The sequence below is a fragment of the Vidua macroura genome, chromosome 21, assembly GCF_024509145.1.
Source record: "Vidua macroura isolate BioBank_ID:100142 chromosome 21, ASM2450914v1, whole genome shotgun sequence".
NCBI classification, from domain to species: Eukaryota; Metazoa; Chordata; class Aves; order Passeriformes; family Viduidae; genus Vidua; species Vidua macroura.
The window spans coordinates 9,133,704-9,160,437 of NC_071591.1; the positions used below are offsets into that span (position 1 = coordinate 9,133,704).

Sequence of the window (26,734 nt, forward strand, 5' to 3'; positions counted from 1 at the left end):
CCTTTTGGGGTCATGACACTGAAATACATCAGCCAGACCTTGCTGAGATCTGGGGAATTTTGGATCAGGGGGAGCCCACATTGTGCAGGAGAAGGCTGGAAATGCTGGATCTGTGAGGGTCACCTGCACCTGGAGCAGCCCCAACTCTCCTGAGCTGGGAAACACCTGAAAACATTATTTTCTAATTATTTTAAATGATTTTAAACCGTTTCAAATTATTGTTTTTAAAAAAGACAGGTAGACAACAGCTGCATAATTTGGCTATAAATCCAAGCATTGCATGTGCCAGAGCTGCACCTCCATGGGCAGGGGCTGGAGAACACAAAGGGCATTCTCAGATGTGGCACAGCCTGGGCATATTAATTTAATGATTTTAATTTAGGACAGAAATATCTGTTTTATCAGCATTTTCCCTCCTAGCAATAAATCTTTTGTTCTAGGTTTCCTTAATACCACAGCATTGATTTTTAAGTTGATTTTTAGTGACGCATGTATTGGTCAGCAAAGTAAAACACATGAGAAGGAAGGAGTCCCCCTTTCCTAAATTCCACAGGTTTTTGGGGACTTGTTTGCCCTCCCTAAGCAGGAAGAAACACCCAAGAATTCCAGTTCTAACACTGCCCCAGGACAAGGAATGGCTTTACCTGGAAGACTGTGAGGATGGCAGCAGGGAAGGTATCAAAATTCGTGGTTGGAGTTTCATCTTGGAAATTGAACCTGAAGAGAAGGGAGAAATAAAAACCAGAGTGGGGAGGGTCAGGCAGCTCCAGGCAGCCCTGGAGCACCCTTTAACACCCCATAAACCAAGTCAGGGAGCAACATTTGTTCCCCCTGGCTGTAACACCCCAGGCAAGCTCGGTGGGGGAACATCTCAGAAGGTGCCTAACAGAACTATCAGCAAAAACTCAATTTCATTCCCAGAGAAAATTCCGATGCTTTGAAATTCATTTTCATCCCCAATTAAAACGAACAATCAAAAATCTCCAATGATTTTGCAGAATGAGCCATTCCAAGTAGTTTTCATCCTCAAGTGTAAAAGCCCAAATGGAAATTACTCTCTTAGCAGATAATTTGTTTTTACTATTTTAAAGATAAAATAGGTGTTGACTGGGAAAATAAAAGACCAAACAAAACCATTTCATTATTTCAGTTCAGAAGTGAGGCTGGAGTTTAAATGGTAACACTGTGATGGTTCTTACTGCAAAATTCACCACTGCTGGCATTTCTAATGAGAATAATCAGATCCAACAAAACTGTGTTTTCCAGCAGGAAAATATTCCAGAGTGCCATTATATTTTATATATGGATATTTTGGTTTATAGTGGATAAATATAACGGCACTCTGGTTTCCAGGGAAAGAAGAGTCCAGAAAGTGCTGCCCCCCAGTCCTGCCTCAGCTCTGGCTGTCCTGGGCATGATGGGGGAGCTTTGAACTGGGGACATTCTCCCTTAGGAAAGAACCCAGCTCCAGGGAAAACACCAGAACAGGAATTATTTCCCTATCCCCAGCCCTGAAATCAGGGATGTGAACCCTTCCAGGCAAAACGAAGATTCCTCACACTTCCTGTTAGAACCCTAGTTACAAAACATTTTCAGCTTTCTGTATTAACAGACAGTAACCCCCAAGAGAACACTACATTTGACCTAAAGCCGTAAAAAAAACTTCCATAATTAAATAATAAAACTAAGATTATGAGTGTGTAGTTTAAATGAAAGTGTGTAATATCACAATGTAAAAAACTTAGAGTTTAAAGTCTTAGAATATAATAATATATATAAAACAAAATGAAAGCTTGAAGACAGAAGTGAGTCCTTCTCCTTTACCTTCTACTTCATAAGTTTAAGTAGTATTGTGTCATTAAATAAAAAAAAATCCACATTACAAAACACAAATAGTTAGTTATTGAGTTAAAAATAAAAATAATTTAAGTGTCATTTCTGAATTAGAAAGTTTATCCTTAAAAGATCTTGTAAAAAAAGAGATACAACTCAATTTTTTAGTTTGTTAAAGAAAAGTACTATACAACGCACAACTTATAAAACTATAACATAAATAAAAACTACTAAACATCTAAGTCCAAACAAAAAATACCATCTCACAATTTAATCCTGACTTTAAGGAAAAAAAAAAACAAACCAAAAAACATCACCAACTTACTGCCCTCCAAAGAGCTGCATCCCCAGCAGAGCAAAGACCACGATGAACAGGAACAGCAGGAACAGCAAACTGATGATGGACTTCATGGAGTTCAGCAAGGAGACCACCAGATTCCTCAGGGAATTCCAGTACCTGTGTTGGATCAGAGCAGCCAGGGGAGAACATGAGTGGGGAAGAGCCTTTGGGGAGAAGTTAACAGGAATTTATTTCCCACGTGTCTCAGGTGTAGCTGGTGTGTGTTCTATCCCCATCTGTCAGAGCTGGGCAGTTCTCCTCTGTGCATTGGGCACTTTTCTTTATCTCTCCCACAGCCAATCCTCCCTCCAGGAGATCTCTGCTGTCCATGGCCACTGAGTGTCCCTGCATGGCTGAGAAAATTCCAGCATCCCATGGGGAGAGGCTCTGCCCAGGGCAGGAGCCAAGCATTCCTACCTGGATCCAATCTGCCCTTGGAACAGCACAGCAGCCTTTGCCCACTGCATTCCCAGAGGAGCAGCTTTCTGCCCCACTGCATTCCCAGAGGAGCAGCTTTCTGCCCCACTGCATTCCCAGAGGAGCAGCTTTCTGCCCCACTGCATTCCCAGAGGAGCAGCTTTCTGCCCCACTGCATTCCCAGAGGGAGCCCAGGCCCATCTCCAGCAGCCCTGGAGCTCCAGAGGAAAACTCCAGCCTTGTCCAGGATCCTGCTCCAGCAGAAGCACAGCTGGCACTGCAGGAGGGCTGAGCCCCCATGGAATGGCACTGCTGCCACACCCTGACCCACAGCCTGCCAGGGCCTGCTCTCACTCTGCCAGTGTTTGTTTGGTTTTACTGCATTTTAATGTTTAATTTTCCTAGTAAAAAACTGTTATTCCTATTCCCATACCTTTGCCTGAGAGCTCTTTAATTTCAAAATTATAAGAATTTAGAGGGAGGGGGTTACATTTTGCATTTCAGGGGAGGCTCCTGCCTTCCTTAGCAGACACCTGTCCTTTCAAACCAAGGCACCATGGAACAAGGGGAAACAGCCTCAAGTTGCACGGGGGAAGCTTGGGGTTGGATATTATTCATGGAAAGGATGGTCAGGCATTGGAAAAAGCTGCCTGGGCAGTGGGGGAGTCCCCATCTCCCCATCCCTGCAGGGATTTAAAAGATGTGGCACTTGGGGACACGGTCAGTGGTGGCCTTGGCTGGGCTGGGAATGGTTGGATGTGAAGATCCTGAAGTCTTTTCCAACCTCACTGATATTATTATTATTACTGCTTTAATTATTTCTTATTTTAAAAAGGAAAAGAATGACAAGGGATATCAGAGTCTTTAAACTCCCTTCTAGTGCTGGAAAATAGAGCTCAGGGAGTGGCAGAATCTCTTGAGAACCGGAGAGCAGAGATGGGCACTTGGTGTGCGAGCACCCACACACAACAGTCAGGGAATGTCTGCATCAGTTCTTAGGAACCTTTTCCTGGGATTTTTCCTCCTTTTGGTATCTTCTCACCTGGCACAGCAGTCAGGAGGGGTGTCAGGAACAGGGTTTATCAATGAAGGTGAGATTGGAGATGGGAACAGCAAGCCCCAGCCTCCATTAGGCACAAATCAGGAATAAAATCAGGAATCAACACCTCATTCCCACCTGGACATCTTTGCAGGGTGTCCTCCCATCCCATCCACTCAAGTGGATTAAATCCCCACATCTTAAACATTCCTGTGGGAATCTCACATCCAGGCATCCAGGACCAAGCAGTGGCCTCAGGGTGTGGAAAGAAATCCAGAATGTTAATTCCAGCCTGGCAAGAGGGACTGGCTCAGCCCAGCCCATCCCAGCACACCTGGCCAGGGGCTGAAGTTGGTTTGGTTTTATCTCCCCATGCCCTGGGACAGCTCCTGGCACATTCCAAGAGGGTTCCAAAACTTTGGAACAGCTCTTCCCTGGATTTCCTGCCCTGCTGGGAACAGGCAGGGAGTGTTTGTAGGCGGGAAACCAATGGATCAGGAAATGCAGGAGCAGCCACCAAGCTTTGACAAGCTCCCTTTGGAGCCTGGAACAACGGGGCTGGAGCAGGCAGAAGGAGAAGAGGGATTTAGAGCCATGGGGAGGATTTTCCCCTCTCTTTTTCTCCTTTCCAGCTCCTGACACTGGGAGCTGCCATCCAGAGGCAAATCCCAGCAGCAGCACACGATTCCTTCCCCCCTGAGTGCCCTCCAGACCCCCACTCTGAGCTCCTTCCCACAGTGGCTTTCCAGCAGGAGGGATTCCATGGATTTGTCTGAGAAGCTCAGAGCTTGGAGTCAGATGAGGAGAAACACCATCCTGTCTTTTTGCCTTTGTTTTCCCCCTCTTCCTTCCCCCAGGCCGAGCTGGGAGCACTGACCCACCCCGGGTTTCTCTGATGTCCATCCCAAGGATCTTGCATCCCATTGCACCCATTCCAAGGAAAAATTGCATCCATAACACAGTGACAAAGGTTTCAGGGGGAAATCTTGTCTCTTGGGAGAATAACTTCAACTTTGAGTAAGTTGAACCAAGCCTGCTCAGGGTTTAAAGGGGCTGAGCTGCTCTCCTTGGAGGAGGGGAAGGATTTGATGCTCCCAAGGCACAGGGAGTTGATTCCTGCAGAAGCCAAACCCAGCTCAGCTCTGCCAGGACAATGAAGAAAATGTGGGGAGCTCTTTGGTCCTTGTCCTCCTCACTGAATTTCAGCCCCTCTTGGGCTGTGTCCCCTTGTCCTGCTGTCACCTTGTACCCAATTAACTCTGCTGTCCATGGCCACACTGATTTGGGACATGGGAACCAAAGTCCCAGTCATAACCCAATCAATTCAAATCATAATTTGAATAATCCCATTGATTATTCAGAGCAGGAGCACTGCAGCCTCTCCTGCTAAACACAAAGGAAAAACAAACCAGGGCAGCGAGTTTCAGACAAAAATTGCTACAAAAGAGATGGAAAAAGGAGAAAACTGCTGAGGGTCAGGATGTTTTCCCAGCAAAAGTGCACTGAGAGGGGGTGGGCAGCAATCTGTGCCTGCTGCCAGCACTGTGGGGGCTCTCCTGAGCCAGGCAAACACTGAGCTGTGCACTCAGGCACTGGGGTAATGCAGGATTCCCCCTGGGAGCTGCAGGGACCTGGCTCTGGCCACGCAATGAACTCAATTCTGTCGTGTGGGGTGAAAAATCCACTTAATTAGGGCAGGGGAACTTCAGCATCAGCAGCTTGAGAGCGTCACTTGCTGTCCTGAGATGGGGCAGGGCCCTCAGCTTGGTTTGTGAAGTTAAATCTCTCCTCCCAAGGAATGAACAATAACAAGAGGGAACGGCCTCAAATTGTCCCAGACAGGTTTAGGTTGGGTATTGGGAAAAAAATTCTTCATTAAAAGGTTTGTGAAGCCCTGGCCAGGCTGCCCAGGAGTGGTGGGGTCACCATCCCTGCAGGGATTTAAAATCCTGCTGATGTGGCACCTGGGGACACGGGTGAGTGGTGGCCTTGGAAAGACTGGTTGGACCCAGTGGCCTTGAAGGTCTTTTCCAACCTAAATAATTCCATCTTTCATCCCTTTTTCATGCTGACTGCAATCAGTGGTCAGAACTCACCAAAATAAAATTGTAACTTGCAAAAACATTCAAAATTTTTACCAAGCATAGCACCCAATCAGCAAGAGCAGATCTCAGCAGCTCTGGGTAAAACGAACTGGTGAAAATTGCTCTGAATTTGCTGCAAACCCAGGAGTTTCCCACATGTAAATCAGTGCAAAGGTAAAGCACAGTGACATTTTTGATGCAGGTACCCACCTTTTTTTGCTGGACATTTACAGAACCTAAAGTTTCCACCCTGTTTGTCCCAGAGGACAACAAATGACACAGTACCACACACAAACCTGGGATCTGAATAACAATAATTAGCAGCACACAATTAGCAGGTACAAATCAGCCCTACAGAGCTACAAAACTCATTCCTGGTTACTTCAAATTTCTGTTTTGCTCAGATTTTCTTTATCTATTTAAGGTGATTGGGGTATTTTTGGAGGGAGGGGCTGTTCCTCCAAGCTATGAAAAATTCAGGGAGTGATGGAAACAAGGGAGCACTGAGGAGGTAATGGTGTAAAAAATAAGGTGGAAAACAACAGCAGGAGCACCTAAATTTGTCATCAATTTCCAGAGAAATCCTGCAGAAACAGCTCTGGATGGGTTTGGAAATGGCACAGGAGCTGTTTGCTAATGCCAGCACACATTAACTCAAGGCAGGAGCACAAAAACACCAGAAAAGCTGTGGAAACCTGAGAGAAAATTCCACCTCAGAGTCTCCAGCCTGAAAAACTCCGACATCCCAGCCCAGGCAGCAGGAACACATTTCAGATTTGTGTCAACACAGCAGCTCAGTCCCGGGATTAGCACCCAGCAATCCCCAGGGAAGCTGCTTTTCCAGAGCCTGAATACTTAAGGAATTGTCATCAGATCAGTGGGAAGTTGATGGGACTCAGAAAGAAAATAAAACTTGGGTGTTTTACCACAAAGTACGAGTGATAACACAATATTTGTGTTTTAAACAAGCCTAAAGATAAAGCAAAGAAGGACATTCTAAGTTGATGGGACTTAGAAAGGAAAAAAAAAAACTTTTTTACCACAAAATATGAGTGATAACTTGAGATTTTTGTTTTAAATAAGCTTAAAACCAAAGCAAAAAGGACATTCTCCTGTCAGCCCACTGTCATTCCCACTCAGGGAATTGTCATCAGATCAAGAGGACTTAGAAAGTAAATAAAACTTGGGGTTTTTACCACAAATTACAAGCAATAACAAAATATTTTTGTTTTAAACAAGCCGAAAGATAAAGCAAAGGATATTCTACTGTCAGCCCACTGAGGAACCAAGGGCAGACAAACCTGGACGTGAGGCTGAGGAGAGAAAGGGCTCTTAAAATCCCTTGTGGGTGCAAATCCAGGCTCAATTCCCAACATTTCCAACTGCCCAGCCGAGGAAAGGGGAATTCTGCATCTGCAGGTTCAATCTGCTCCTGTCCCCCTGCAGACCTTGGGGCAGGCAGGGATTTTGTGCCAGCTCCCACAGAGGGTTGGGGCATTGTTTTTTTGTTTTATTTTTAACTTTTTAGCGATTTAATTATTAGTTTGTCGTTGATCCATGTGGAAAGCACTCTCCTCCTGGCTCTGGGGCTGGGGACAGGGATTCCCTGGGGTGCTCAGGGCCTGCTGTGAGCACCAAGGCAGCTGCACTTACTTGGTGACTTTGAAGATCCTCAGCAGCCGCAGGGCTCGCAGGACGCTGATGCCAAAGGAGGTTCCCGGCTTCACTGCAGCCCAGATGACCTCAAAAATACTGCCCACGATCACCTGCAGGGAGAGACCACTGAGAGAGGGCACAGCTGCTGCTGAGCTCCCTGGGGGCTCCCAGGGAGGCTCAGGAATCAGGGTTCAGGCTGTTCAGGAGAATCCTAAATTAGCCAGGAGAACTGGTGTTGGGGAAGATGAAATAGCAAGGCCCTATAAATATGAGGGCCTGGCAAAAGAATCAGAGAATACAGATATCAAGATGAAAACGAGGTTTGAAATACCAGACCTTCATTACTGAGCATCTCGAAAACAATAATACAGCCAAGCTGAAAGCAATCCCCCCTTCTGATAGATCCTAAGGTCAAATGGAATGTCCTGTCTCACCTCCCAATGTATGGTTCATCCCATACCTGTAACCCTCCCCTGAAGTATCCGATGTCTGTAACCCCATTGGCCCAAGTCCTGTCCCAGCCCACCTTGAAGCCCCCTGATAAGGTGTGGCCGAGGGACCGGACACTCTCTCTCACTCTCTCACTCTCTCTCACTCTCTCTCACTCTCTCTCACTCTCTCTCACTCTCTCTCACTCTCTCTCACTCTCTCTCACTCTCTCTCACTCTCTCTCACTCTCTCTCACTCTCTCTCTCTCTCTCTCTCTCTCTCTCTCTCTCTCTCTCTCTCTCTCTCTCTCTCTCTCCCTCTCTCTCTCCCTCCCCCTCCCTCTCTCTCCCTCTCCCTCCCTCCCTCCTCTCCCCCCGCTCTCCCCGGGCCTGCCACGAGTTGCGGCTAGCAACTCTAAGCAGGGCCCTTCATCCTTTACAATAAACCCTATGCTCTAAAGACCGGCCTTCAGAGATCCTTCGTTAGCACCCACCCAAACCGTCCTGGAGCCCAGCAATCCCCGCAAACTGGAAACCCTCACCAAGCTTTCTCCATACCCAGGAGGAGAACACTCTGTGAGTTATACACTGAGAGGAGCTTGTTGCTTTCTTCTCTAGCAATCAAAATACCTTAAAATACCTTTTTTTTTTGAAGGATGCTGTAATTTTTAATTAGATTTTTTTTAAATGCTGGCTCAATTTCGCACGCCAGCAGTTGATGGGACTCAGAAAGAAAACAAAACTTGAGGTTTTTACCACAAAATATGAGTGATAACTTGAGATTTCTGTTTTAAACAAGCTTAAAACCAAAGCAAAAAAGGACATTCTCCTGTCAGCCCACTGTCATTCCTTTTCTCACCCCACACAACCTGTAGAGCTGCAGGAGGGCACTGCCCCATCCTCCCCTTCCCACCAGAAGGGCTAAAACTCCTCATCTACAGCAGAACAGCAGCTCTGGGTAACATCTACCAGAAACTTCTGGCAGCTGAGAGTCTTTAGGAGAGCAATTAAAGCAATAATTATTATGAGATTCTGCAAAGCCTCTGGCACAGACACCCCATCATCTGCCTGGTCCTCAGCCTTGGGGTACTGAAAAAATTGTCCCAAATCGAGGTGGGCTTTTCAAATTTTGTTTTTCTGGTCGGTTTAAGGATGGCAGAGAATTCACCTCAAGAAGGGAAAAAAATCTTCTCAAAAATCCTTCATTAGGAAAAGGACAAACAGTGATGGGTTTAGCACAGCTGGGAAGGACAATTAAACCCACACAGGTTTCTGCAGAGTTAATAGGATCAAACAGGCATTTCCCTGCCAATTGCTGGCATAATTCACATGAACCCATGAACATTTCTGAGCTCCCACTGCCCGTGGGCCCCAGCTGGGCAGAGCACACCAGAAACACCAGTTTAGAACTGGTTATCACCAGAGCCCAGCTGTGGGAGGGAGGATTCATGGGGGCAGCAGCACTGAGAGCCCCTTTGTTACAAAAAGTTCAGGAGAATCCTAAATTAGCCAGGAGAACTGGAAAACCTCACCAAGCTTTCTCCATACCCAGGAGGAGAACACTCTGTGATTTATACACTGAGAGGAGCTTGTTGCTTTCTTCTCTAGCAATCAAAATACCTCAAAATACCTTTTTTTTGAAGGACACTGTCATTTTTAATTAGAATCTTTTATTGCTGGCTTGACTGCAAATGCCAACAGTTCCTTTTCCCACCCTTTCATGACAAAAACTTGCATGTCTCTGAGAATTCCATCACTGCTTAAGTGTCCTGCAACACAGGCTGTGCCCTGGGCTTCCAGAAAATACAGAGGGAAAGGGAGATCCACAACAGTTGATAATTCCACTATCTCCCATCTGAAGAAGAAGAACTAAAACTTCTCTCCCATCACTGGGAATCCCTCATTGTCTCAGGTGTAGCTGGGTGTGTGCTCTATCCCCATCTGTCAGAGCTGGGGCAGTTCTCCTCAGTGCATTGGGCACTTTTCTTTATCTCTCCCACAGCCAATCCTCCCTCCAGGAGATCTCTGCTGTTCATGGGCTATTAATTATTAATTATCTTCTGTTCATGGCCACTGAGTGTCCCTGCATGGCTGAGAAAATTCCAGCATCCCATGGGGAGAGGCTCCGCCCAGGGGAGGAGCCAAGCATTCCTACCTGGATCCAATCTGCCCTTGGAACAGCACAGCAGCCTTTGCCCACTGCATTCCCAGAGGAGCAGCTTTCTGCCCCACTGCATTCCCAGAGGAGCAGCTTTCTGCCCCACTGCATTCCCAGAGGGAGCCCAGGCCCATCTCCAGCAGCCCTGGAGCTCCAGAGGAAAACTCCAGCCTTGTCCAGGATCCTGCCCCAGCAGAAGCACAGCTGGCACTGCAGGAGGGCTGAGCCCCCATGGAATGGCACTGCTGCCACACCCTGACCCACAGCTGCCAGGGCCTGCTCTCACTCTGGCAGTGGATTGTTTTGTACTATTGCATTTGTATTTTTAATTTTCCTGTTAAAGAACTGTTATTCCTATTCCCATATCTTTGCCTGAGAGCCCTTTAATTTCAAAATTATAACAATTTGGAGGGAGGGGGTTTACATTTTCCATTTCAGGGGAGGCTCCTGCCTTCCTTAGCAGGCACCTGGCTTTTCCAACCTTCATGAATCAGCAAAAACCTTTCCTCAGCCCCTGCACGCGGCACTGATAATTCATTTCCCCAGCAGGCCCTCCTGGGAGCCTGTTCCCACTGGGCTGGTGCTCCCCAGGCAGATGTTGCTCTGGTTTGTTGTTTCACCCTGTGCGCTCGCACGGCTCCGTCTCGATGGTTTGTCAGACAAAACTGGGTACAGAGCTCTGTGATGCTCCAGTGCTGAATTTGTTCTGGGGGCTGGAAGGTGGGTGAGGGAGGGAAAAACACAGACAGAAAGAGGATCCCTATGGATTCTCTGAAGGAGGAGGAATTAGCAACAGATCAACAGCTTTCCCTCCTGGGAAACCCTTGGCAGAGCTCCCTGCCAGGGCTGCACAGCCCACAAAGCTCAGACACCTCCTGAGTTCAGCTTTTGCTTTGTGCAAGCTCCTAAATCACCTGTCCCTGACCAGCTTTCCTTGTGGAAGGAGCATCCTGGATCCAGGGATCCAAGGAAATTGGCAGCCAGCCTGGGGGGCAACTCAGAGCCCACCCAGTGCAGGACCCTGACCCCTGTGCTGCCCAAGCTGGATCTGTTGAGGCCTCCTAATAATTCCCTGCTTTATTCTTTAGCTCTGTCCAGTCTCTGTTCTAGGGCAGCCCTCACAAGGCATCAGTGACACCCCTAAAGGATAATTTTTGGACAGTCTGGGTCTGGGCACTGTCCCTTGGGCTGAGCAGGACAACCCAACCCAACTCAACCCTCTGGGCCACCACAGCTGCCAGGACACCCCAAAACCAGAGCCCCACATCTGGGACAGCGTCGTGCAACACCTCAGGGTGCTGGACACAGGTGAGTGACTGAATCTCAAATTCTGTTTACTCTGAGCTTTGCTGCTGTCACGGCCAAGAAGAGAAAAAATCGGCTCAAGTCAGAGCCTTGGATTTAGGAGGGTCACTCACTGACAGTGACAACACCTCCTCCTCCCTTGTGGGAGCAGAGGAATTTGGCTTCGTGGAGGAAGAGTCACTCCCAGCATTTCGGCAGATAAAAGCTAGAAACAACAGCCTGAATGTCAGAGCAGGGCTGGGTGAGGAGAGCAGTGACCTGAGCCACTCTCCCTGTGCCCGTGGCTGGATCTAAACTCCGTATCTGGATTGTTACAACAGCTGAGTCCTGCTCAGCCCAGCTGCAGATAAGAGAGGCCGAGCTGTCCTCTGCGAGCACAGATTACAGCTAATAGCTTTTAATGAATAAATTAACATCCACACGCCAGGCTCTTTGTCAGGTGGAGCCAAACCCAGTCCCGCTATTCGTGCCAGAGCTGCAGTTTGAGCCTGGACTTCTGCACTGAAAGAATTTGAATTATTGCCCTGCTGTCACCTCATCAGGTGTTTGCTGCTCCTGGTGATGTCTGAAAAGCTCTGCCTGTGTGACTCCAGGTGAAGGGTGCTCAGTGGGTGGCATGAGCAGGAAGATGTGTGGGGTTTTTTTGTCTTTCAATCAGCTCATTGCAATGGGAGGGACAGAATCTGCCGGCAATCAGAGCGCTCAGGGGCGCTGATGCTGCCAACAGCCCGGGGCTGGAGGAAATGAAATCCCCCCGCTGTCACTTCCCTTCCAAAAGCAGGATAACGAGGGAAGCTTAATGCATTTCACTGCTAATTTATACAGGGACTGCTCCCCGCAGGAGACACTCCCAGCACCACTTCATCCTTAAACGCCCAGCACCTGAGTGGCAGGAGAGACACCTGCTTGGCACAGGGAGGGTTCTCAAGGACATGGACTGACAGGAGGGAGGCTTCCCACTGCCAGAGGGCAGGGTTGGATGGGATATTGGGAAGGAATTCTTCCCTGCGAGGGTGGGGAAGGGTTGGAATGGAATTCTCAGAGGAGCTGTGGCCACCCCTGGATCCCTGGAAGTGTCCAAGGCCAGGTTGGACGGGGTTGGGGCAACCTGGGACTGTGGAAGGTGTCCCTGCCCATGGCAGGGGGTTGGAATTAGATGATTTTAAGGTCCCTTCCACCCCAAACCATTCCATGATTTATCCACCCTGATGGAAGTTACTCACCCCAAAGTCAAAGCAGTTGAATGAAGAGTGGAAGTAATTCCTTGGCCCCAGCCCATACATCTTCAAAGACATCTCAGTGAGGAACAGCCCCAGGAAAACGAACTCTGCGAAATCTGGAAATGAGAGAAGAGATTAAATTCATCCGTGAGCCCTTGGTGGGCAGAGCTCCTCATGTGGGGAACTTTTTGTTCCTTTTTTCACAGCACCAAGGGCCTGCTGGCAGAAGGAGATCCCTGTGCAATGGCAAACAGGCCCCAGGCAGAGTTTGGCACAATTCTTTCTGCGTGTCCATGAGCTGTGTGAGGGCAATGCTCACCTCTGCTCTTGGGGAAGGAGCATTAAATAATATCCTCATTGTCTCCAGAAAGGAATTTCAAAGGAAAGCCCTGGATCTAATATTTTTAAAGGTCAAATTTAATTGCAGAGATGTTTTGGGACTTCTGTACTTGCAAGAGATGGAAACTTTTGGGTGTGGGGTGTAAGTTTCTGTACCATCCTCTGATGATAAAAATACCTTTCTACCCAACAGAAGTGCTGACTTTGAGGGCTCATATTCAGAGGTGTTGTGTCTCCTGTTACCACATTTATTTTTATTATAGCCCTGTAATTATGGAAGAGCCCCTTCTGTTTCCTTTTCCTTCACATATCACAGGCTGGGAAGCTTTTGATGGGAAAATTTATCACCTATGATGAAACAAAGGGCAGAAGGAACAGAGCTGGAGGCTTCAATCTCCACATCAAGTTTTGAGGACTTGAAGCTACAGCAAACACTGCCTTTGGCATTTTAAGTTTGGATCTGGAGGCCAATAAGCAACAGCAAGAGTGAAATGTTAAAAACAAAACAAAAAAAAAAACAAAACAAAAAAAGGCAAAAACCACCTACACTACCAAGAAAAACCAAACAGCAGAAGGCAAAGCTCTCTCTCTGCAGAAAAGATGAGGAAAAGAATCAAACCTCAAAAGGTGGGGATTATTCACCTTGTTTAGCGCAGCACAGGAGGTTCTCAGAGGCTGCAGCAGAACAGATGCTACAAGAAAGTCTCCTGTAATTTTGATTTTATGATTCCAGGAATGATAAAAAGGAGATGGTGCCAAACTTTACGCAGAGGTGCACGGAGACAGAAGAGGGGCAACAGATACAAGGAAAATTTCAGCAGGATGATCCTGGATTCCAGGTGCTTTGCACTCTGGGGCAGCTACTATCTCTGCTCTGGGACAGGGACAGGAGCCAGGGAATGGCTGGAGCTGGGCCAGGGCAGGTCAGGCTGGAAAACCAGAGGAGACAGTCTCAAGCTGCACCAAGGGAAATTTTTAGGTTGGGTATTAGGAAAAAGTTTTTCACAGAAAGGGTGATAAAGTTCTGGAATGGCTGCCCGGGGAGGTGGTGGAGTCACCATGCCTGGGTGTGTTTAAAACAAGCCTGGATGTGGCACTGGGTGCCAGGGTTTAGCTGAGGGGTTGGGGCTGGGTTGGACACAATCTTGAAGGTCTCTTCCAACCCAGTGATTCTGTGAATTCTGTGAGATCAGGAAAGGTTCTTCCCCCAGAGGGTGCTGGCACTGCCCAGGCTCCCCAGGGAATGGGCACGGCCCCGAGGCTGCCAGAGCTCCAGGAGCGTTTGGCCAGCGCTGCCAGGGATGCCCAGGGTGGGGTTGTTGGGGGGTCTGGGCAGGGCCAGGGGCAGCACTCGATGGTCCTTGGGGATCCCCTCCAGCTCAGAAGATTCTGTGATTCCACCATTCTCTGACCTCCTGCAATCTGCAGCTTCAGCTGAGTGTGGGGAGAGACAGGAGGGAGTGAGGGTCCTTCCCACCTGCCTGGATTTCCATTCCCAGCCTTGCACATCCATAGGGAGTGAGCAGAGCTGGCCCAGGGCCATTCTGGGTGTCTTTGGAAATGCCTTGAAAAATGCAGCTGCAATTACCCAAAAATAAAAAGGGGGTTTAAATTTTAAATTTTAAATGAAAGCCAGTCATGGAACACCATGAGCATAAAGTTCCCTGAAATCCAGGAAGCAATAATGAGATGAGAGAGGCTTTTATTAACACCTTGGTGAGGAGCCTGCAAGGACACCTGTGCCAACATCTGCAAAAGGGGAGGAAATTTCAGGCGAGTATTAATTATCCCACGTGACCTGCTCTCCTTGAGAACAGGAGCAAGATCATTAAAGGAGACTCTCAAGGGCAACGTGTTCCCAGCTGAGGAATAAGATGACAAAATCTGAGACCCACAGCCTTTTTCCCAGGAAGAGGCAGATCCACCCTCTGGATCGCAGTGCTCAGGGAAGAGCATGGGCACAGGAGCAGCACAACTCCCCCTCACCTTGAGCCTGGAGCTTTTGAGGAGAAGCCTCTTCACACCTGACCAAGCTGCAGCTTTTCTCTCCTTTCTCACAGGAGGTGCAAGGACTCAGTGGGGAAACTCTGTCTCCAGCACCAAGGATCCCAGAGTAAGGAGATATCCATAATTGTGCTGGGAATCCATCTGACCTTCCATCTGCTCTGGAGAGGCCCCACCTGCAGAGCTGCCTCCAGCTCTGGGACCAGCAGGAGGACCTGGAGCTGCTGGAACGAGACCAGAGCAAACCTGGAGCTGCTCCAGGGCTGGAGCCCTCTGCTCTGGAGCCAGGCTGGGAGAGCTGGGGGTGCTCACCTGGAGAGGAGAAGCTCCAGGGAGAGCTCAGAGGCCTTCCAGGGCCTGAAGGGGCTCCAGGAGAGCTGGGGAGGGACTTTGGTGTCACACTCAGCAGGTGGTGCTGACTGGCATGACTTCCAGAGGCAGTGTCCCTATGCCAAGGGTGGATATCCAGCCAATGCTGCGAAAGCTTTGTTAAATCAGCTGATAAAATCACAGGGAGAGGTTGTAGATCCTCCAGGAAGCAATGCCCAGCCCCCACATGTGTCATATCTCTAGCAGGGAGATTCTCATCCCCTCATCTCTGCCCCAGCCTCGCCTGCCCGAGTCACACCCCAGAATCTTCCACAGAACAGCAAAATCCTCACTAGTGTTTTTTAACTGCAAATTTGTACCAACAGACCTCTGGACACTTTGTCAAGACTATTACCATCATCCCAAAGGAGCAAAAAAGGAGGAAGGACCAAGGATTAATGTTCAGTCAGCACTCCAGCAGGAGGCTGGACACTCCCTGCATATCACAAGTGCAAAGGTGTCACCATCAGGCTGACACATCCTGCAAACACACCTGCAAATCCAGAATATCACCCAAAAAAAAAAAAGCTAGAAAGTGGCAAAAGAGAATCAAGAAATATTTGATTATATTTTTAAAAAATATATATAAAGCCACGAAATGTTTAAAACTCAGAGCATCTAAAAACCAACTTCCTTCTGCTGCTCTTGCAAGAGCCACCCTTGGCCTTTCCCAGCTGATGAATTCCACAGCAGAGCCCAGAACTGGCAGCAGGAGCTGTGTCCCAGCAGGTACCAGATGCTACAAATCACAGCCCAGGGAGGCTGGGGTGGGGGGAAGTGGAATTCAGACCCTGAACTCCTCAGGCAGAAGGAGCTGGCTCCATGGAGAGGCTGCTGCATCCAACACGCGATTCCTTCTGAGAAGGCCCTGCCTAAATAATTGAAAATGCAATTTTGTTGTTTGGGCCTCCTGGTATTCAAACCTCACCTAATTTCATTTGCCTTACTCAAAAGCATTTTGTGATGTGATTTAAGGAGGAAAAGTTTGATACAAACACTTTTATTTCGTTTCCAAGCTGTGCTGTTGGCAAAGGCCGTGCAAGCATCTCCTCACCCCACACCTTTGAATTAGGTTCCTAATTAGAGTTACCAGCTCCTTTTTGTCAATCATTTATGGATTAATTCCATTTCCAAGGCCAGTGGCATCAGAAGCAGGTGCTGAGCTTGACACTTCCCTCTCCTCACTCTCCTCTCACATGAAACAGGAGAACCTCAGCAGGGCCAAACTTCCCCCTTTTTGCCCAAGCAGATGTGAAATGCTCAGCAGGCAGAAATAAATATGCTCCAGAAAGCCTTTTCCTTACAAATGCTGCATATTGGTATCCAGAGAGAGCTGGGTCTTGACTTCAAAGGCAACAACAGCACCAAAAAAAGGCCAAATTGCCCCAAACATGAGGTTCAGCACTGGGCAGGCTCTCAGGCCATAATGGCTCAAATGCTGAGTTCAGATACTGGATTTATCAAAAGGAGACATTGTGTGTTTGGGGTTCAGACCTACAGATTTAGGAGCCAGGAAGGATCCCCACAGGATTTCCTGGAGAAAGAAGAGAGCTTTGGGAAGGGCAGCCCCGAGTGAAACTTGAGTGACCCAGTGCTGAAACCTCCTCCCTACAGTCCCTAAATCCCATCCCACAGTCCCTAAAACCCATCCCACAATCCCTAAACACATCCCACAGTCTCTAAAATCCATCCCACAGTCCCTAAATCCCATCCCACAGTCCCACAAACCCATCCCACAGTCCCCAAAACCTATCCCACAGTCCTTAAAATCCATCCTGCAGTCCTTAAAATCCATCCTACAGTGCCTAAACCCATCCCATAGTGCCTAAAACCCATTCCACAGTCCCTAAAACCCATCCCACAATCTCTAAACACATCCCACAGTCCCTAAAACCCATCCCACAGTCCATAAAACCCATCCCACGGTCCCTAAACCCATCCCACAGACACAGAGAGCTCTGGTCCCAACTTCAGCCCACAGCTTTAGCCAGAGGAAGAGGAGCCCACCCCCAGCCCCATCCCTGGGGCCTCCTGCCCTGCCCCAAAGCCTGCAGCTGCCCCCACAGCAGGAGCTGCTGCACCTGTCCAAAGTCACTCTGCTCCTCCACGGTGTCCCCAGCTTGGATTTTGAGGGGCCCTCAGCTGGAAATTCATCTTTGCTGCTACCAGACCTCAGTGATGCCCTTCCAGAGTTGGTTTCTGACAGAAATCTCTTCTTTCCCGGAATATTGGCAATGGTGGAAAGGAGTGTGAAGAGATGATAATAAAATCATGAAATACATGCATGAAATATATTCTTTTATAGGCAACTGCAGCTTATTTAACCAAAGTTCTGTGCTTCACGGAGCAGTGTCCATCTGCAGCATGAGAGAAATCCTGTTTGGCCCTGGAGTCCTTTCTACACAGAGAAGGAGAATCTCTGATTGAATTTGAGGATAATTACAGGGGCATGAAGTAGGGCCTGTTATTAATCATACCACAAAAATTCAAAGAATTCCTCATCAGTGCTTTCAATAAGGCTAAAGAAATCCCAAGCCTCTCTCCAAAGCTCCTGCAGTCCTTTTTCCAAAGCACTTGTACAGATTGGGAGCATCAAGCAGAGAAAGCTAATCAGAACAATTCAAAACAGGAAAGTTAAAAGAAAAGACCAAGGGAAAAATAAATCAATGCAGACCCGTAGGCTTTTACCAACTGTTCTTTAAGTAAAATTAATTTGTAATGTAATTAAACTTCTCCCCAGAGGGACAGGTATAATTGAATTAGAGGTGCCTGGGTAGAGTTGCAGGGTTTAGCAGATCCTTTCCGTGCTCCTCTCCTGCTGCTACAGTTCCCAAAAAGTCTCCTCAGTTCATTCCTGAGCACCTTCCCTGAAACAACATCGTTGGCATTTTTGATTTCTCTCTTGCTCTGCATCACACCAGCCAGGCCCTGCTCCTCTGCAGCGATGTTCCCCCATCATGGATTAAATTTTAAGCCATTTTTAAACTCTGTCACTCTCCCAGTTAAAGGATTTTGCCAAGTATTTCCAGGAGCTGTTTGAAATCCCCGGTTTTTGTGCTATCTCCTTCTGCCTCTATCTAATGCATTTGTGCACAAATCTTGGGCAGAACGGGGCTTTCCAGGAGCATTCCTGGAGGGCAATGAGACAGAGTGAAAATTTAACAGGGTAAGAAAACCATTTGGATTTAGGTGAAATGTGCCGCTTCGAGCTTGCCAACGTAAGTAAAATACGCTGTTTAGTCTGGTAACTGCAGCACTAGCAAAACTGCCCCTGCTAAGGAGAAAGAATGCAAATTTCCAAGCTGAAGAGATAAGAAAGACTCCTCAGACCTTGAAACAGACAGCACAGAGTGACCCAGGAGTTCCCTCTGTACTTTCTGACAAAAACTGAGTACAAGTGGAACTGGCTGTAAGTGTAACGTGAAATCAAAAGAATGAATATGCATGAACCTATTGTGAAATTCTATGAATATGCAAATTAGCTAGAGTAATAAAAAAAGATCAGGAGCTTTCAGGGGCACGCATGCCCATTGAAGGGAAATCCTGGTGTGTGCCCGGCGCTGTAATAAAAAATACATACCGGGCCTTACAAATCTATCAGAATTGTAAGGGTTTGATTTTTCACTGCAATTCAGCTCAGCCCCAGCTGGGCTCCTTCCCAGATGTTTGTGCTGCAGAGTTATCCAGGCAGGAGTGAGGGGACACGTCCAGTCTGGCCATCACTGTGACACCAACACAAGCAGCAAAGTCCCTAAGGCACCAAATATTCCCTGCACTCAGGATTCAGTGAGGGATCTGTAGAAACATGAGGCTATGAAAACTCTGCCATCCCCCAGGAAAGGGCTAGGAAGGTTTAGGTCACCCCCTGTTGTAAATGCAGGTGAACCCAGTGGGAAGAAATTATGATGTCCAACATCAGTTCAGAAGGCTGAATGATTTCTTTATTATAACTATACTACAATACATTAATATACCATTTAAAGGAGATACTAAAACTACATACCTACTTTTTCTAACTACCTTATCTAACTAACTAACAGCTTGTGACCCTCTCTGAGAGCCCAGCCACAGGTGGGTTGGATTGGCCAGCAGGCTCAAACAATCCTCACCAGAATCCAACCAAGCAATCACCCCAGGGAAACAATTCTCCAAACACATTCCACATGGGAAAAACAAGGAGCAGAAATAGAAATTGTTTTGTCTTTCTTTCCTCTGTGCTCCTCTATGAAAAAATCCTAAGAGAGAAGAATGTGCCTGCCACACATCCCCAGTGCCCAGCCAGGTGTGAATGCAGTCCCACAGCTCCTTATCCTGGAATTCAGGAGGGTTTGGAGGCATGGGATACTTGGAATTTAAGAGGCTGAACTTGTAGGGCTTTTCAGGACAATGCTCCAAAGTTCTTTGTTCAAAAATCACACTAAAATAGGTTTCTGCCTGGAGCAGAGACAATCATCAAAAATGAGCCCACAGAGCCTGTGCTTCTTCTCTTGGAGAAAACTATCTTAAAAAATAAAACAAACCACAAAACAAACAAATAAAAACCCCCAAAATTGTCTGGCCTACATTAGAATTTCCATGATGACCATGCATGGAGAGATTTAGTTGGGATATTGGCAAGGAATTGTTCCCTGGGAGGGTGGGCAGGCCCTGGCACAGGGTGCCCAGAGCATCTGGGGCTGCCCCTGGATCCCTGGCAGTGCCCAAGGCCAGGCTGGAGCAGCCTGGGACAGTGGGAGGTGTCCCTGCCCATGGCAGGGGATGGGATGGGATTTCAGGTCCCTTCCAACCCAAACCAGGCTGGGATCTCTGGTTTTTATTCTCGTTGTCACAGTGACCAATCTTGTACCACCCTGTCTCAAAACCCAATGTGAGCATCCACAAAACCTTTCCCTACTTTTGGATAATCTGTTTTTTTCTGTTACCCTCACTGGGCTGCCCCTCCCCAATGCCAGGGGAGTTTCCAGCAGGGTTTAATATCCTAGAAATACTCGGAGCTCCTGGATGAAGGGTGACAGAGATGCTGAGGGGACTGGAGCACCTCTCTTGTGAGGACAAGGCTGAGAGAGCTGGGGCTGTTCAGCCTCCAGAAGAGATGATTGAAAGGAATCTCATCAAAACATCTGCAGGGAGGGCTCAGAGCAGGGCCCAGGCTCTGCTCCAGGGGCCCAGCAATGGGACAGCAGAACAGGCAGGAACTGATCCCAGAAAGCTCCACCTGAACGTGAGGAAGAACTTCTTCCCTGTGAGGCGAACAAGCAGCTCAGGAGGCCGTGGAGCCTCCTCCCTGGGGATATTCCAGAGCCATCTGGACACAACCCAGAGCCCTGTGCTCTGGGATGGCCCTGCTGGAGCAGGGAGGTGGCATCAGGAGACCCTCCCTGGTCCCTTCCCTGCCCCATTCCAGGATCCCTTTCAGGGATGGTTTGTGAAGCCCCTGTCCAGGTGTTTCCCCACTGACAAAGGGCCCTCAGGGCTCAAGGTAAAGGGCCGTGGCATGATGCAAAGGCTGGGAGGAGGCTGAGAATTTAATCCCCAAGAAATCCCAATTTTTGGTGGCTTCCTGCCTCTTCCATTAAGTGTAAGGCAGTGGGATCCCCCACTCCCAGCTCAAGAAATTCAAACTTGCTGCCCAAGTGCTCCTGGCACTAATTGACGTCACTGGGTGTTCTGGACAAATGCAGAGCTCCTGAAACACGAATCCATCCCTAATTCCAACCTATTCCCTACTTTTTGTCTTCATCTGGGATAAATTGGAAGCCTCATTTGTGGCCTCCATCTCAGATAAGTTTCCCAGCTGGAGGTGAATAATTCCAAGAGACAGAACCAGCCCTTCCAGCCCTCACTGGAACATTAAGGAGTTTCTGGCTCGTGGATTTCTCCATGTTTCCTTGGAAAAACCACTGCATAAGGTGCTCCCGAAACTGAGTTTTGTAAATCTGTGACCTTTTTTTGAGTTGAAAGACTCCAAGTGTGGGGTTTGTTTCCTAAACATTTAGTCCTAATTCCAGAGGAAATCCTAATCCTCAAACTTGTAATTACTCTGCCAATCTAGCTTATTATTTCGTCTGGTAAATTGAGGTAATGAATAAGCAAGAGTGACTTCTCTGTATGGTCTGTCTCTCTTTTCAGTTGAAATCTTGCCAAAAAAAAAAAAAAATACTTGAAAGCAATTTCTGTCCTTATTATACATCTCTCATTAGAGCTCCATTACCTGGTGGCATTAAATATTTCAACAAATATTAATAAGGAGCTTTTGATGTCAGAGCAGTCAGTATTCCTGACCTCTTAGGTCTAGTAAAAAAAAACTTCAAAAGTTTGCCTTCCTTGTAATAAGGGAAGACCGGAGGATCTGAGGCAAGAAATATTTAAGTATCTAATTTATAGAGAAATCAAGGCAAATTAGGTAGATAAGGATCTTTAAAGATCTAAGCCAACATTGTCAGACTGTTGGAAATATTTGAGGTTTTTTCCCAGTCTTCTGTTTGCTTTTTTCAGAAGTTTTATTTAAATTTTCATCTGGTCAAGTGCTGAACAACAGATTTGTTCCTGGCCATTTTATAGGGTCAGAAATGGCCAAAGGAATGGCTTTGTCTTCCAGGAACAAACCTCATCCCATCCCTTCAGAAGGAATAATTTGCACTATCAGTATGAGGAATTTCTAGGAGTTTTCCAGCTCTAGGAGTCCCAGCCTCCAAACTTCATTAAAATAAACAAAAAAAAGCTCCATCTCTCACCTTTCATTTTTTTTTTTTTAAACCAAGCTTTGTCAGCGAGTCTGTGACCTCAGGGAGACACCACTTCTCATTCATCAGGGCAATTTAAAACCCCAAACCTCATATTTCCAAAGCACTTCTAGACTCTCTGAGCTAAACCAGGTGACCACAGGAACCAGGTAAAATAAAATCTTTTTCACAAATACAGGATAATCTTCCCTCTGGGAGTATTTCTGTCACTTAATGTCACAGGAGGGCACCGTGACACCCATCCCATGTCATCACACCCCAGGAGGGAGGGCATGCAACCAAAAAAGAGCTGTAAAGTTGCAACCTTTTAAAGGCTCTGACAGGAATCACAGCACATGTGGGGGCTTAGTGCCTGATTCCATAAGCACTGGCAGGATTTTTACCTCACAGGCCATTCCAGCTGCTGGTACCCCGGGAATATCAGAGCTGGCAGAGCTCTGAGTGTGTCCCCAACAGCAATCACCCATGGGTGCAGATCTGCTGCAAAGGGACACAAATTTGCATTCTCTGGACACAGGTTAGCCAGAGGGTCCTGCCTTTCCCAGGCATCCTTCCCCTTCCTTCGTGCATCCTGCTCCAGGACCAACCCTCCTGCCCTGTTCCAGAGCAATTCCTCCTGCCTCATTCAAGGACAATTCCTCCTGCCCCATTCCAGGACAATTCCTCCTGCCCCATTCCAGGACAATTCCTCCTGCCTCATTCAAGGACAATTCCTCCTGCCCCATTCCAGAACAATTCCTCCTGCCCCGTTCCAGAGCAATTTCTCCTCCTGCCCCATTCCAGAACAATTCCTCCTGCCCCATTCCAGTTCAGTTCCTCCTCCTGCCCCATTCCAGGACAATTCCTCCTGCCCTGTCCCAGGACAATTCCTCCTGCCCTGTTCCAGGCTTTACACTTGACTGAATCTCAACTTTGCAATAAGCTTTAGGATAACATTCCTCTCTCAAACTAACATCCTGGTGGATTTTTTCTGAATTGTGTGATTCAGTAATTTGAAGTATGATTTGAAAGAGAATTGAGATTGTTCAGTCTGGAGAAGGAAAGCTTTGAGATGACCTAAATGTGGCCTTCCAGGACCTGAAGGGGCTGACAGGAAAGGTAAAGAGAGACAATTTACAAGGGCCTGGAGTGCCAGGACACGGGGAATGGTTTCCCACTGCCAGAGGGCAGGGGTAGATGGGATATTGAGAAGGAATTCTTCCCTATGAGGATAGGGATTGGAATGGAATTCCCAGAGAAGCTGTGGCTGCTTCTGGATCCCTGGAAGAGTCCAAGGCCAGGTTGGACAGGGTCTGGTGGGAGGTATCCCTGCACAGGGGGTAGAATAAGCTGAGCTTTAATCTCCCTTCCCACCCAAACCATTCTGTGATCCCACGAGTGGTGAGCCAGGAGAACCAAAGCTTTGAGGGACACTGAGAGCCGCGACGGGAGCGCGGCACTGCAGGATCAGAAGCGCCAGAGCTGCTGAGGGAACAGGAGTGGCCAGTACTCACAGAGAGCAGTGGTCAGCTTCTCGGGCTGGTCATAGTGCACCATGGCCACACAGAGGGTGTTGAGGGCCACCACGCAGAGCACGACCCAGTAGAAGCTCTGAGCCTTCACCATGCGCCGGATGAAGAAGCGGAACATCTTCTCTTTCCTCCTGAAGTAGGACGAGCTCTCGTTCTTCCCACTCTTCAAACTGGCGCGGGCAAAGGGAGACCCTGGGACAGAAAGAAGAGTCACCACAGCCCATCCCAGCAGGGAAAAGGCTGGAGGGGGTTCCTGGGCACACAGAGCCTCTCCAAGCACCAGAACAGCTCAGCAGGAAGCTGGGAATGTTGAGAATGGGCTGAGCAAGGGCGTTCGCTTGTAATGAGGGATGAAGGCTGGGCTTCTAAAACTTCATGGGTCAATGCCTAACTCCACCACCTAAACTGGGCTTCCAAACCTTTGCAGCAATCCTGGGTGTCCCAGTTAAACTCATCACTTTTGCCTGGTTGACAGGGACAAAGAGCAGCGGGCACGGGATATTTCTGCCCACGGTGTGGAGCACGTCCTCGTGGAGCTGGGTAGGTGCCACAGGAAAGCTCATCCCTGTTTGTCCTGCTCCAAGGACCAGTTACTAGGGAATTGAGTGAATTCTCCTTAATTTACTCTCCAGCCTCAGCTATTCCTTTAGCAGAGGGCTCAACCTGCCTCTGTGCATCAGATTTTGGGCTCAGCCATTCATTTATCTCAATTCTGCCTCTATCAGCTCCATTTCCACTCTGAGCTGAAACCCTGGCAAAGAGTCAAGGGTTTCAACAATAGGAAGCTGATGGAAGAAATGATTCCTGATGTCAGCTCTCCCCCTGGGGTAGAGGCACTGCTCAGATGAAAAGGCGATCTCCAGCCGGTGCTGAGGCAGGAGAAATCAGGAATAAGGGAATAAACACAGGAACCCCTTGGGGCTCCTCTGCAGCAGCCACAGAAGCTGCTGCAAGCAGGGGAAATGGTGATTGTGCCAGGCTGGCCACTGCCTGTGCCAGTGGTTTGTGGCAAGATATCATTGCTGCCTTTCCCCATCCTGGGATGGAGCATCCCAGCAGGGTGAGCAGGACATGTCCTCATCCTGTCCTGGAGCAGGTGGCTCTCCTGGGCTCAGTGACATGAACAAAGAGTTCTGGCTTCAGCAGCCAAACCTTGGAGTGTGATCACCTTCATGTCAACACTTGGAACGGGTGGGAATGTCATCCAGCCTCATCCTGCAACATCAACCACAGCAGCCAGAGAAGGGATGAGGCATCCAGATGTGACAGCAGCAGGTTCTCCAAGCCTCACAGCCCCACGCAAGTGTGATGTTCCCCCGTGGAAAGTGAGCTCTCTGCTCCATTTCACATTTCTGGCCATCCAAAAGCAGAGCTGGCCTTGGCCAGACTTTGAACAAACTCCGTGCTGAAAAAATCAGTGTGTTCTTCTGTAGGTTTGAAAATCCTGCCTTTGGCAGTTTGGAAGAGAAGAAATCACAATGCTCCTCCTCTGCTCTGCTTTAAGACAACAAGAAGAGCCACAGTTTGGGATTTAGGCTGCTTCATATCACAGCACTCCTCAGCAGGTACAGAGCTCTCAGATATCCAAGCCCCTCTGTACTCCCAGACTGGCAAAGGAACAGTGCTGCCCTCTCATTCCTGTCTGCTGATCTTCCAGAAGTGCAAAGCAGTGATATTTAAACTGCTCTAACATGGAAAACACCCCCTTCTCCAGGCTTTGGTGTCTGGGAATCAAGGCAGTGCCCTGTGCCTGGTACAGCACAGAGGGTGTGAAGCCAGTGGGAGTGGAAATAAAAGAATAAAAGCTAAGAACAACTGCAGAGAACACCCTGGGAAGTGTTTACCACTACAGAGCTTTATACTGCAGTTATAAAGCTCATCAAGGTGCTTGTGTTTGAATTAAAGTGCAACACTTTCAGCCAATGGCCAGAGAGAGACCTGGCAAAGTCTCCCCCACCCTGAGCTGCATCTTCACGTGGCACTCAGGGATTATTTGTTAGTTCTTCCACGCTCCTTCTGCTCCCATCTGAACACATTACAGAAAACCATCCAAAAACCCCTTTTCTCCAAAACAGATCCTTTATGCGTAATTGCCCACGTGATCTGATTGTTTATGCTCTGCATTTCAGCCTCTTCATAAGCCAGCAGAAGAGGCTGCTTAATCCATTCCTTCTTTTCTGCCTCGTTCCATGAATCAAAATCAAAACCACTTTTCCCAAGTGGGTGAAGCACTCATAGAAGGTGGAAAGCACTGCTGTTATTTTCCCTGCCATATGCTCCCGAGACAGTTCCCAGCTCTGCCTCGGATTATTCCCGAGCCCAGATGCTCCATCATCCGTTGCCACCTGAAATGCTGAACTCCAAGATCTGTTGGCGAGGCATTGGCTGCCCAGAGCCTGGAGGGACTTGGATTTGGAGGCAAAGATCTCATAATTATTGCAACTGTGAGCAAATATTCCAAAAATGACCATTCCTTTTTATCCATGCAGGGATCCAAGAGAAAACAACAGCAAACCAAACCAAAAATGCACACAGGCTGCTGCATTTTTGCCCTTTTTCAGCACCAAACCTCTCCTGGAAGTGGCAGCAGTTTCACCACAAACCCTGCAGCCCAGGGGACTGTGGCAGCTCAGTGCTGGTGTCAGGAACATGCCAAGCCACGCTCATTTTCTGCAACCAGGTCTTCCTTTAAAGGGGGAAAAAAAAAATTCCAGCAGCAGCTGTGATCCCTGAAAACATCAACGCCAACTTTCCAAAGGGCGACTGAGGCACTCATGCTGTGCAAGCAGCCACCGACACGGATTCTCAAATGTGCTGTTTGTGCTGCTCCTCCTGTGCATCCAGGATTTGCTGCTTCGTGGGGACTGGGCTGCCAAGACATTTCTTTGGAAGATAATGAGAACATCTGCTGCTTCAGCAGCAAAACAGACTCCAGCAACAGGCACGGGGACGAGCAAAGCGCCCGACTGCAGAGCAGCAGGAGATGCCTCTCCCACGGCTCAGAGGGTTTTGGTTCCAGCAGCTCCCTGAGGTGGGTGCTGAGTGCCCAGAGCCTCCCCTGGCAGCCCAGAGCTGCCTCTGCCTCCCCCCCTGGGCAGATCTCAGCAGGGAATCAGCTCTGGGAGCTGCAGAACGGGCAGCACCTCCTGAGCCTGAGGATCCCAAATTCACCCCAGCAATGCTCCTCAGTGCAGGATGCCCTGCTCTGCACTGGAGCTCCAGATCTGGCTTTAAAATCACGTTAAGATCTTCCTCGAAGACAAGAATGAGAGAATTGAGGTCGCTGCC

General features: G+C 48.2%; 1 protein-coding gene across 2 annotated transcripts in view; it reads right to left on the reverse strand.

The window, feature by feature from the left end:
• CACNA1B (calcium voltage-gated channel subunit alpha1 B) overlaps positions 1–26,734 on the reverse strand; it is a 295,914-nt gene that overhangs the window by 107,754 nt on the left and 161,426 nt on the right. For both annotated transcript variants that reach the window (XM_053996161.1, XM_053996160.1), the window contains exons 12-16: positions 23,429–23,638; positions 12,484–12,596; positions 7,367–7,479; positions 2,159–2,290; positions 645–717 (exon numbers count right to left, since the gene is read on the reverse strand). In XM_053996161.1, the coding sequence (XP_053852136.1) occupies positions 645–717; positions 2,159–2,290; positions 7,367–7,479; positions 12,484–12,596; positions 23,429–23,638 (641 nt within the window). The remainder of the gene's footprint in view (positions 1–644; positions 718–2,158; positions 2,291–7,366; positions 7,480–12,483; positions 12,597–23,428; positions 23,639–26,734) is intronic.